At 38.8% G+C, this 12,352-nt stretch overlaps 3 protein-coding genes and 1 non-coding gene across 6 annotated transcripts; 2 read left to right on the forward strand and 2 right to left on the reverse strand.

The window, feature by feature from the left end:
• Positions 1 to 37: 37 nt before the first annotated feature.
• LOC126596291 (probable leucine-rich repeat receptor-like protein kinase At1g35710) lies at positions 38 to 2,990 on the forward strand. Its single transcript, XM_050262826.1, has 2 exons — positions 38 to 2,347; positions 2,441 to 2,990. The coding sequence occupies exons 1-2, from the start codon at positions 388 to 390 to the stop codon at positions 2,854 to 2,856; spliced, it is 2,376 nt and encodes a 791-aa protein (XP_050118783.1). The 5' UTR covers positions 38 to 387; the 3' UTR covers positions 2,857 to 2,990.
• Positions 2,903 to 4,170, reverse strand: LOC126596294 (uncharacterized). The gene is made up of 3 exons (XM_050262833.1): positions 3,614 to 4,170; positions 3,353 to 3,535; positions 2,903 to 3,273 (listed from the first exon to the last, which is right to left on the reverse strand). Exons 1-3 carry the CDS (start codon positions 4,106 to 4,108, stop codon positions 3,133 to 3,135), a joined length of 819 nt encoding a protein of 272 aa, XP_050118790.1. The 5' UTR covers positions 4,109 to 4,170; the 3' UTR covers positions 2,903 to 3,132.
• Positions 4,171 to 4,327: 157 nt separating this feature from the next.
• Positions 4,328 to 4,400, forward strand: TRNAK-CUU (transfer RNA lysine (anticodon CUU)). The gene has a single exon. It is a non-coding gene; the product is annotated as a tRNA-Lys (tRNA).
• A 793-nt stretch (positions 4,401 to 5,193) lies between these two features.
• On the reverse strand, positions 5,194 to 7,759 carry LOC126596293 (ubiquitin carboxyl-terminal hydrolase 2-like). 3 transcript variants are annotated; one of them, XM_050262830.1, is made up of 6 exons: positions 7,645 to 7,759; positions 7,195 to 7,242; positions 6,757 to 6,803; positions 6,447 to 6,493; positions 6,217 to 6,319; positions 5,194 to 6,129 (listed from the first exon to the last, which is right to left on the reverse strand). In XM_050262830.1, exons 2-6 carry the CDS (start codon positions 7,223 to 7,225, stop codon positions 5,353 to 5,355), a joined length of 1,005 nt encoding a protein of 334 aa, XP_050118787.1. In that variant the 5' UTR covers positions 7,226 to 7,242; positions 7,645 to 7,759; the 3' UTR covers positions 5,194 to 5,352. The 3 variants fall into 3 exon arrangements, with proteins under 3 accessions (XP_050118787.1, XP_050118788.1, XP_050118789.1); XM_050262831.1 differs by having other exon boundaries at positions 7,553 to 7,750; XM_050262832.1 differs by lacking the exon at positions 7,645 to 7,759 and adding an exon at positions 7,443 to 7,546.
• Between the last annotated feature and the right edge of the window lie 4,593 nt (positions 7,760 to 12,352).

Consider the following 12,352-nt stretch of genomic DNA (forward strand, 5'->3'; position numbering starts at 1 on the left):
GTTTACGAGCAAAAGTGCTTTGTACATACATAGTAACAAGTGGACCCTTATGATGAAGAATTGATTGTAGGGATGAAAACAAAACAAAACAAAACCCAGCATTTGCATTTTCAGTGCTTTTTTCTTGTTTTTCCTTAAACTTTTTACCCAAGGCACTGCACTGAAGCAGCTCCTGTCATTTTTGAGAATCCTGGTTAAAAAAAATGTGTGGGAACAAAAGAGTCCTTGGTCAACAAGGCAACGCGTTGATTTGAAACTTGAAAGTAATAGCACTCTAAATTGTGGACAAGTAATTAGCTACGCGTCAACGCAAACCAGTCAACTGAATGATAAACGAACCTGTTCTTTTCTGTTTCAACTTTCCATACAATTGCAGGGTGGAAGAAGATGCATCTCTCTCTTCCTTTTCGTTTCATCCCCACCTTGGTGGTTGCAACGGCAGTTGCATTAGCAGCGGTGACGGTATCATCCCAGTCGCAGCAGCCGTGGTCACTAGAACAGGAAGCCCGGGCTCTGCTTGCCAGCGGGTGGTGGAGTGGCTACACCAACCATCTCTGCGAGTGGCCCGGCATTACTTGCAACACTGCCGGAAGCATCACGGAGATTTCGCTGCCACCTGATTTCCAGTTGGGGGACGATGGCAATTTTGGAAAATTCAACTTCTCTTGCTTTCCAAACATTGTTCGTCTTCGGCTTCGTGCAAGCGGACTCAAGGGCAGCATTCCATCTGAAATAGGTACTCTTTCCAAGCTCAAGCACCTTGACCTTTCTTACAATCAAATTACTGGTTATATCCCTTCAAGTCTTTGGAACTTGAAAAACTTGGTCACCCTTCAACTATCAGCAAACAGGCTCACTGCTCCAATTCCCGCCACCATTGGCCGTTTAACTAGTTTGAAATCTTTGTCCCTCGAATGGAACCAGATCAACGGTTCCATCCCTTTTGAACTTGGGGATTTGAACAACTTGGAACATTTGGATTTTAGTGTTAACAGTCTCACCGGTTCAATTCCTCCGTCTCTTAGTCATCTACTCAAGCTCAAGGCACTAAACCTGTCCATGAACAAGATATCCGGAGTCATACCTCATGAGCTTTCTCAGTTAACACAATTACAGTATCTTGTTCTTTCGTCAAACCAAATTTCGGGTAACATAATACCTGAAATCGGATCACTTTTCAATCTTTTTGTTCTAGACCTTTCCAGTAACAGTGTAATAGGATCGATCCCAACTGATCTTGGGAATTGCTCGAAGTTACAACTCTTGTTATTGAGCCGCAACTTTTTAACTGGGAGTATTCCCGCTCGGATTGGTTACCTCTCTGCACTGACTAGTATCGACCTCAGCCATAACTCACTACGAGGAAAAGCACCTTCTGAGCTTGGGAGCCTGAGGAATTCGTTGGAATATTTGGACCTCAGCCACAATAAACTCACTGGTACCATTCCCCCTTCTTTCAATTTGTTGCACAGAGTTCGTCAACTCAATTTGTCATACAATTCCTTGAAGGGTCATATCCCAACTGATCTCCAGCTTCTGTTTCCACCTGATGCATTTGTCGGTGGCAACAATGATTTATGTGGTGATCCGATAGGCCTCCCCTCTTGTTCTCTAACCAGGTCCAGCAGCAAGAACTTGGAACTTGTAAAAATCTTGGTTCCCGGAATTCTTTTAGCTTTCCTCATTCTTGGTTATTTTGTTTTTCCTCGATGTTTATTACTTTGGAAAAACAAGTCCAGTGGAGTAACAAAGAACGGAGATTTATTCTCGATATGGAACTTTGATGGAAAAATCGCATACAAGGATATCACGAAAGCAACAGAGGACTTTGACATGAAATACTGTATTGGGAGCGGAGCTTATGGCAGAGTTTACAGAGCACAGCTACCAAGTGGAAAAGTAGTAGCCTTGAAGAAGCTCCACCATTGGGAAGCTGAGGAACCAGTTCTCTTCAAGAGTTTCAAGAATGAAGCAAGAATGCTGTCAAAAATTCGACATCGAAACATTGTGAAGCTTCATGGGTTTTGTTTGCACAGGCGTTGTATGTTCTTGGTCTATGAATACAAGGAAAGGGGAAGCTTGTTTAGTGTTCTGGGCAATGATGTTGAAGCTGCAGTTTTGGATTGGACCAAGAGGTTACATATCATCGAAGGCGTAGCGCATGCGTTGTCATACATGCATCACAACTGCACCCTACCAATCATTCACCGAAGCGTGAGTAGCAGCAATATTCTTCTCAACTCGGACATGGTGGCTTCTTTATCCGACTTTGGCACAGCACGGCTCTTATATCCTCATTCGCGTAATCGAACAGTGCTTGCCGGCACTCCGGGATACATTGCACCAGGTGAACTCATAGTTTTCTCAGCTTTTTTAACTTCACTTATTCTTTGATTCGGCTCTTATATCCTAATACACTTGCTTGTTTTCCGTAAACCAGAACTTGCACACACATTTGCCGTGACTGAAAAATGCGATGTTTATGGTTTTGGAGTGCTCACCCTGGAAATAATCATGGGAAGATATCCAGGAGAACTTCTTTCCTTGATCTCCGCATCTTCCTCACAGTCCTCAAAGTCGCCATCGCTTCTACAAATAACATTGGAAGATGTATTGGATCCGCGGCTCTCTCCTCCCAGCAATCGACAAACAGCTTCTGGTGTGGTTCTGGTTACGACATTGGCGTTGGCATGCTTGCGCACCAAACCAAAATCTCGTCCAGCGATGGAACAAGTAACAAAGGAGCTTCTTGTTCGTAGACCTCAGTTGCCCAAGCCTCTTGATTCGATTTCGCTACAGGAACTTACGAACCAAGAAATTTATCAGGTGGAAAAGAAACAGGAAAACCGTGTGTAATTCACTTCGCCATGGTGAGCAATCCGTAGAAAAACAACAGCCTTCATTCATTCGCAGATAGAACCCGAAAACTTTATTTATTTGCACTTGCAGTTTAGTAAACAAAGTAATGCCGTCGTTTTTACATCATCTCAGATCATATGTTGTTCCAGATTTTTTTACTTCAGAAAAGCGAAAACAAAAACAGAAGAAGAATGAAAGAAAAAAAAACAGAAAAAATAGGGAAAGCCGAGAATAAAAAGTGCTTTTCGTAGAAGCAGTTGCCTCCACAAGAATCTACATGAGCTTGTAGTAGCAGTTGTCTCCGGCAAGGAGGAAGTCATAAGGAACGCCGCAGCCGCACCTGAAGCGAATGACTTGGCACTCTTCCAACCTCTCCACCCTCACTGATTCTTCAAATTTTCTCTCGCAATCATCCTGCAACAACCCACAGCTTAATTAACACCAGAATTAATCCGATTTACGAACGAAAGAGATTAAGAACACCAGTAGGTACCTCAGCAGCGCTAACAGAGTTAGTGTTCTGATTAGCATCCTGATCAGCTGGTGACGTGCCTCCATTTTCATCTTGTTCTTGATGGTGTTGTTCTTCGTCGCCGTCATCATGATCTTCGACTTCCATGACTTGTTGGAACCACAGGCTCATCTCTCTTACCCGGTTCTTTATCCTCGAAAGCCTCTGGAACCACACACAATAATCAATTTCCAAGAACCACCATGAAATTATTAATTAGCAAATTAATTAATTCAAGAAAACCTTAGAATTGGGAGTTCCGTCATCCTCGTCACTGCCAGAGACGGTTTTCGGTGAGCGAGGAGTGGGATCGGAGACGGAGCGGCGGAGTTTGGGCTTCGAATTAATGGCCGAGTCAGAGGCAGAAGCGGAGACTTTATTGGTTGTTGGGGCAGGTGGTGGTGGTGGTGACGGCGGTGTAACCGTGACGGTAGGCTCCGGAGGAGACTGGGGAGCCGGAGGAGTTGGGTTGAAAAAGAAAGTGTCGGAAATGCAGCGGCGGAGAAGAGGAGGAGTAGGAGGGAGAGAAAGCTTCTCTTTCTTGGCGTTGGGTTCGGATACCGGCGGCGATTGGGTGGGGGATCGCCTCTTCAAAGTTTTCGTGGGATTCTTGGGATCAACGACGGAGGAAGACTTGAACGTGCTTTCAAGGCGGAGCCCGGACAACCGATTCCTCACCGCCGCCGTCGCCTCCACTGAGTAGCCTTCGTTTTCTCTTCCTCCGGTGCAGTCAGCCATTCACTATCTGGAAAATGTGTTTGATTTTCTTGAATCTTGATTTCAATAATTGAATTAGGAAGTCTCTGTTTCTCTCAACCGCCTGAATATCTAAACTATATATAAAGGCCGACGAATCAACCGTTGACGGTTGATGATGGCGCCAAAACGAGAGGATTTGGATAAGGCTTTGCTTGTATAACACTGATTAATGTTAATGACCGTTGACCAATCATCCAAGCCCGTCTAGCTCAGTTGGTAGAGCGCAAGGCTCTTAACCTTGTGGTCGTGGGTTCGAGCCCCACGGTGGGCGATTTGTGGATTTATTTATTTTTAGTTGTTTTCGTTCTCTTTTATTTTTTTTATTTTTTATTTTCAAACAAACGATATTATCTACGTTAAGGTGGAGGGGAGGTGAGCTTAGTCTCACAATGAGCTATCAATAATGTAGTTCAAATTCGCCTTTGACGAGAATTGAACCTAAGACTTCTCACGTACAAACGAAGAGGAACACCACTATACCGTAATACTAAGTGACATTTGTTTCGTTCTCCTATATAAGCATGATGAATTTTGTTTTCGTTCTCTTTTATTTTTTTATTTTTTATTTTCAAACAAACGATATTATCTACGTTAAGGTGGAGGGGAGGTGAGCTTAGTCTCACAATGAACTATCAATAATGTAGTTCAAATTCGCCTTTGACGAGAATTGAACCTAAGACCTCTCACTTACAAGCGAAGAGGTACACCACTATACCGTAATACTAAGTGACATTTGTTTCGTTCTCCTATATAAGCATGATGAATTTTAAATCCAGCTGTCAAAAAGCTGTACAGATGGCAAGTTTTGAGTACTAGTACCACGTCAGACGTGGTACTAGTACCGTATCACTCTCATTTCTCCAATACGATACGGTTCACCGCAGTCGCAAGTGCGTATACAACCATAGCGATTGGTAGTTCACTAGCCAGTCTAAGAGCAATTTAATCAATGTCCGCCTGTATGCCAACGAAAATCTCCTGTGACGTCTCGCAGAAGCTATGATGTCAACCATAGTGTTTAAGACATGTATGTTTCTTGACCTAAACAGACGTGAACAAGTCAATTCCAGGGAATGTCTCAACTAAATAACTTCTAAGTTTAGAGAGTAACCTCACGAAAACACGTATAATCTGGTTAGGTTGACCCTAAATTACAACTCACATCACTTAAAGTAACTCCACATGCCCACACTACAGTTAACCACAACATCATTGTATCTCATTCATCTAGTGTTGCCTGCCTTCTGCTTCGCCTTCTCGATAAGCGGCTTCAACTGCTTCTTCTCGGCAAGAATCTTGAGGAAGTTAAACAGAAACGGAATGTAGTTGTGCTTCCTACGAATGTTATCTGTTCTCCACTTCTTAAACTTCTCTTCCTCCATCAAGATCTTCTCTGTTGCACCCTCAATTCCAGCATTGATTTCCGAAAGAGCTTTGTTCAGCGCTTCAAACTTGCTACCGTCAGCTGGTCTATCCTGCTGCGAGGCAGAGAGCTGCTGCAAAATACGCTCCCTCTTCTTTTGGAGTTCCTTGAGTTCAGCAGTATACATCTCTTTCCTGTTCTTGATAATGGCCAAGAGATTGAATCTTATCTCGCTTTTGGAATACCTTTCAATACGTTCCTGGATTACAGGTTGTACCATCTGCAACCATTCCATGTCACCTTGCCCGCTGGGGCACTGTCCAAGGCTAATGGGTCCCTCCTTCAGTCCATCAAGCTCATACAGGACTCCATCGACAGGCAAGTAGCTTATAAAATGGTAGACGTCATCATCTTTTCCAGCTACCTTCTGCTCATCAGAAACAAATGGCTCAGGCCTTGCAAAACTATTATGGGCTGCACGGATAGCTTCACTATTGTTTATTGCCAATCCTTTCAGTTCAGGTGGAAAGTTCTTTGTAAATTCTTTCAGTTTTGACAGTTCAGGACCAATGTCAACATCCGGACAGTTCATGAGGATAGACAAAATTGCTTGTGTTGCACAAGCATTATTGATGACCTGAGAGGATATACAAACCTTCTGATAAGAAGACCTTACAAATATACCACTAATCAAGAAAAGTACCTTTACAATTAAAAAACCAACCTGGCTTGCGAAAAACAAATTAGGATTTGGATCCTTAATTACAAGGCGGTCATCCTTTTCCCCTGGACGCCATTTGAATAGGAAAATCAAACCATACACTGGCCTGTAAATTTCAAGGGAAAAACAGTAACTAAAACACTGATAACATAGATATAAACCTCAAACATTTTTTTCAACAAAAATGAGGATATCTGCCTGGGAGATAAAATCTTAAACAGAAACTAACGTACCTCAGATTGTTCAGAGAATCGAGGTCCAATGAATACAGTTCCTCAACCTGCAAGGTCATACCAATGGAAATTAAACAATTTCTTTGATAAGTAAAAGTTGGATATAGCCAAGAAGGGGAAAAGGGTTAAGTGTTGGATATAATCAATCTAACAACAAAAGGAGCAAAGACATCTCCAAGAAGTAGTTATAGCCTAACCTCGAGCAGTAACAGTGGGCGTCAACTATAAACTAGGATAAGTGCATCCCAAACATAATATAAATATAGATTCATAGACATAAAAGACGTCAAAGACGTCAAAGAAAGCGTACCTGCATGCCTTTTACTTGCATCTGCTGAATAAGTTCAGTGAACACCCCTGAAATGCAAAGCAGAACCTTGAAAAAACTAGTTCACTTCATGTATACTACAGCTGTTCCAATTTCTCGAAAATTATAAATTCGCTTCTAGGAAATTTGAAGTCCTGCGTATTAACCATTACTAAATTACCCAAATCCTATACACTATCAATCTGCGTCGCCAGATCACAACCTTCATCACTCAAACGGTCCCAAAAATACATTCCCAAAACCAAACTTAAGGACCCCATAATGCTTATTGCTAGATATACCAATTCTCGTAGGGCATGTGATGTGTTTCAGTTCAATGATATATCAAAAATAACAACGAACCCTACAGTTCCACGTCAAGACTATCGCTCAAACACTAATATACATGGTACCAAATGGACAAGAAAGATGTAACTATACCTGGGTCGGACTCAATCGTGCACCAAGACATGATGAAAAACAACTAATCTGGTAAGAAAGGGTGAAAAAAGGGTAATTAAGAACACCATAAGAGGGGAAAAAAACAAAAACAAATATAAAATTATGAGCCTTAAACAAATTCGGGGCACAATTGTAGCAAAAAATTAACAAAATTACTTAACTTTAGATGCATAAATTAACACAAAAGAAACATAAAGTGGCAGCCCAGCAAACAATTTACAACAAACCTACTAATTCCTTCACAGAAATGATATGTTGGTTCGATAATACAATGCAATAAAATCAATGTCAATCGACGGAGTACGAGAAGCCCCAATTCAGGCAAAGAGGGTTTTACTTTTATTCCTCTATTCGGTTCAAAACGACGACGTTAGCAGGTCCCTGGAATAAGAAAACCAGTGAAGTAACGGGGAAGAAGACAGAAGTTACCAGAAACCGACACGACGTCGTCTGCCTCCTCCACCGCCGTGTAGAGATTTTGTTAGCGAGTTGGTCTGCGTCTCGTCCCCCGTTCCTTCCTCCTCTCTGTTCGCCTCTCTTTTTTCCGTTTTTCTATTTTTCACTTTAATAAAGCCCATCATGATGAAAATAGGCCCAGAACAGAAAAGTAAAAATATGGGCCGAGGCCCAAATCCGAACTTATAGTTTTTTTTTTTAAATTAACAAAAAGTCCAAAAAAACTTCACTTTTAATAAAAAGTTATTTTTAAATGTATAGTGAATAGTACCAGAGAAATGTATAAATGTGGTTTTTCGTTAAAAGTGAACAGTACCGGGATTGTTTTGTTAAAACTCCCTAGTTTTTTTGGGGTTATCTTTTCTTATTGATAGATTTTCTGGCATTGCTGTGGATTTTTTTGAGTATTTTTGGTATGTATTTGGATTTTTTAATTTATTTTTTTGGTTCTAATGATGAAAGATTGAATTCTCCTGAGCTTATTGATTGCTGAATATCTGGAGACCTAAACTGAACTGAAGAACATCCATGCATGATCAGATTTTGCTACATGTCGTTTTGTTTCAGTTATTTACCAGATAATTGATTGGTCCTTTGTGTAATATTTAATTATCTATTAATTGATGTTGCTAATTTGCTATATATCCAGAGTATTTATAAAAAGCAAATGTAAACACAAGTAATAAAACACATCTAAAAATAAATTTGTCAAGAGAAGGTATACAGTTCGGTTTTGGTAAGAAAACCTGGTAGGTTCAGTTTTACAGAGATTTATTATTATTATTATCTCTACTAATTACCCAAACCTTCTTTGTCAATAAAAAAAAATGAAAAGACAAATTAGTCTTCTATCATAAAAAAAAATAATGGCCAATAACGTAATTTCACAAGTCTAAATTTTACTATTTTTTATTGAAACCTTACCTACAGGTGATGTTAAAATACCTCCAATATTAAAAAAAAATTAAAAATAATAACACCAAAAACAAAAACCTCACACTCCCCCCCCCATTCTCTCTCTCCCTCTCCCTCTCCCTCTCCCCCTCTCTTTTTCTAAAAAAAATGTGTTCATGCACATCAATTGTGTAGGCAAATACTAGTTATTATAAGAAAATTGTTATTAGCACTCTAAAAATCTCATTTAACACTCCAAATTTTCTATAATTAGAAAGAAAAATACACTTGTAAATAGTATAAAATGAGATTTTTAGAATGCTAATAACAGTTACTTATTATAAATGTAATATATTAGCAACTTTTTAATTTCGCAAGTTGATTTTTATTTCTAGTTTCAACTCGAACTTAATTTATTTATTATGCCACTTAAATTTTGAAGTTACATAATAAAAATTTAGCATTCACATCAAACTCACATAAATATTGGCATATGAGTATGGATTAGGCTTGTGCCTCACACAAGCCTAGTCGGCTAATGTATTTTTAGCTTCAGCATTTTTAAGTGCCCTGTGGCAGACACACGTCTTAATATAAAAGACAATGGAATATGTCTAAAGCTAATACTAAAATACAAAAGTTGAAATAAAATATACTACATAACTATAAAAACTTAAAGAGTATTTTGAAAATAGTAATAGTTGTTATGTAGCCAGGTTCACATGCCCAATAGCAATGATACGAAGAGCTAGCTTTGCTATCCTAAAAGTCTACTTGCTTGCAGAACTTCTTGTTTGAAATTTTAGGTCCGGTTTTTATTGGTATTTGTTTTTTGCTCACTCGTTACGATTTTCTTTTTGTGTTTTTAGCACTTCTTTTGAGGAATGAACAAGCGACTACTAACATTAATTGGTTAACGACTTCGTTCGTCTTTTTTGGGGATGCGGTAATTTACTTACTTACTCCTTTTTATCGGCAAAAATAAGAATACTTTGAAAAAATTTGGTTAAAAAATTCAAAGTTATCAGAATTGGTAAATACATTCCGATTTGTTCCCAATTCTTTTAAAATATTCGGATTCGAAATTAAAAATTTTACTATACAAAAATGGGCAACTTATTTCAACTTGCACCGCTAGATGCTTGTGAATTCGGTCATCGTGGCTTGCGGTGCACACACGCCTCTGAAGTGACAGATCAATCAATAAAATATTAAAAACAATGAAAGTGGCCTGTGGCAGACACACGCCTTAATATAAAATATAATGAACAACATGTATTTAAAAACTAATACTAAAATACAGAAGTTGATAACAACACGTATCATAAAATTATAAAAAGTCAGAATACTATAAAAAAAATTATCGAAATACGTGCAGAACAGTGTTATAAAATTCGGATGGAAAATTTAGTCATTGGAATTGCTAAATGCCTTCCGATTTGTTCCGATCTTTTAAAATGATTCGAAGAGAAATGTTAGAGAAATTTTTTAAAGTAAAATTTATTATGAATTTTCTGTTATCTCATAATTTAACGTTAATTTTTTTATTAATATTATAAAATATAATACAAGAAATATGAAGTGACCTAAAATATATGAAAATTTTACTTTTGAAAGATTTTTTTTAACATTTCTCATCAAAATCAAAATTTTCGAGTTCGAATTTAAAATTTTTATTGTAAAAAATGGCCAAGTCATTTCAAATTGCACGTCAATGTGGTCATCGAGGCATGTGTTGCGCACACACGTTTGAAGTGACAGATAATCAAAATTGAACACAACTCTGTATTTTATTCTCTTTTCTTAAATTCTATGGGGGGAGTTCAGACCTATTGTGCCGAGATTTTCTCTGCCTACCCTCTCCCTGTATTTTGGTATCGACAAGTGTTAATTTTTATTCGACTAGAAATTAAAAAAAAAGAAAAAAATTAAAAGAAAATGAAAGAACCAGAGCAGAAACTGGGAAGAGAATCTTCTCCTGAGCTCCGGATGGGGATCCTCCTGATCAGATCATCCGAATTATTCAAATTTAATTTAACAGTTCTAAACAGAAAGATCCTCTAAAAATTATAATAATTGTAATTGTTGAATTAAGTTTGAACGTCTTCAGGAGAGGATCCTCTTCCGCAGAAACTGGGTTACCGCGCTGCCATTTTTCAATCAAGTTCTCCCTCGTGCTATTTCTTTTTTCCTTCTCGTCTTTCCCTCTTCTTCGAGAGGATTTTTTTCCTTTTTACTTTCATATTTTTCTTCTTGTTTTTCTGAAACCCTAACCTTAAAATTGCACCTGCACATTAAAATTGTATAATACTCCCAGTTCCGTTGGGTCTTTTTCCGATGTGGTTCGAGTTTCCCATTAGAAGGGATGAAGACCTGAGATTCCCAGGCCTTCATGTGGTTCGATAGAAGCAGACCTTCTGAATAAACCTTCAGAGCCACAGATCCTGAAGTAATATTCCCCACTGAATGTAAAGGCTACAACTGTCTGTACCCATATAATTGAATCGACTGTTTTTTATATGTTCAGGAGACTCTCTCTGACATCTCACAATTTAACGTCAATTTACGTACTAACATTATAAAACATTATGGAAATTTCTACTTTTGATGGAATCTTCTTAGCATTTCTCTTTCCTAATTTATATTCCGAATTCCGTCTCCATATGCATGGGATACCACCTGCATGCCCTACTATGCATGCAAGCGTACGAAGTCTTGGATTTTTGTGTGCAAGGCCCGCAGGCAGGTTTATTCATTAATAATTTGGTCATCATCATCGTTTGTTAATCCAGTCAAAACTTCACAACCATTCGGTGAGCTAGATGAGATTGAACTTTAGGGATGTGATTGGATTGGCAGTGATATGTAAGACATAACTTGTAACCATATATAAGGATATGTTAGATAAACCACTCTATTATGGATTCATAATTCATCATGTCCACTCATGTTGATCTCACATTTTGACATAGCAAAAAAAGAGTGGACTCAAGTCTATTTTAGCTAGTCACAGTCTATCCCAACCTGCCCATCAAACAAGCAAAAATCTTTGGTTATTAAAAAACACATAGATAAAATTAGGGGAATTTGGATGCGGTCCCTAACTACCAATGTTCTTTAACTGAAACCTTAGTGATTTTCAGTTTTTTATCGAAGTCCTTGACATTAATGTTATAATGTATTTTTATGTAAATTATTTTATTTTTGAATTAAAAATCAAAATTTGTAGTTGTTTATAGTAATGAGATTTTAAATAAACCCATAATTTATAGGATTAAAAAGATTATCTTAAAATATATATATATAATAAAAGATGAACTATATTGTCCAATGTGTGTGTGTGTATATATGTTGTGTGTGTATATATATATATTGACACATCTCGGCCTGGGCCCCCACCACATCTCGGGCTCGACTCCGTCGTAGCACGATATTGTCTGATTTGGGCCCCAACCACGCTCTCAAGGTTTTGTTTCTGAGTACTTAGACGAGAACTTTCCAATGGGTCACCCATCCTGGGATTGCTCTCGCGCAAACTCGCTTAACTTCGAAGTTCCGAGGAACCCAAAGCCAGTGAGCTTTCAAAATGCCTCGTGCTAGGTAGAGATGAGAATATACATATAAAGCTTCCAGGATCCTCACCTCTGGGCAATGTGGGATCTTACAATCCACCCCCCTTAGGGGCCTAACGTCCTCGTCGGCATACTTCCGACTAGGGATTGGCTCTGATACCAAATTGTCACATCTCGCCCCGGCCCCCCACCACATACCTATCTCGACTCCGCCG

The sequence above is a fragment of the Malus sylvestris genome, chromosome 13 (genome assembly GCF_916048215.2).
Source record: "Malus sylvestris chromosome 13, drMalSylv7.2, whole genome shotgun sequence".
Taxonomy (NCBI): Eukaryota; Viridiplantae; Streptophyta; class Magnoliopsida; order Rosales; family Rosaceae; genus Malus; species Malus sylvestris.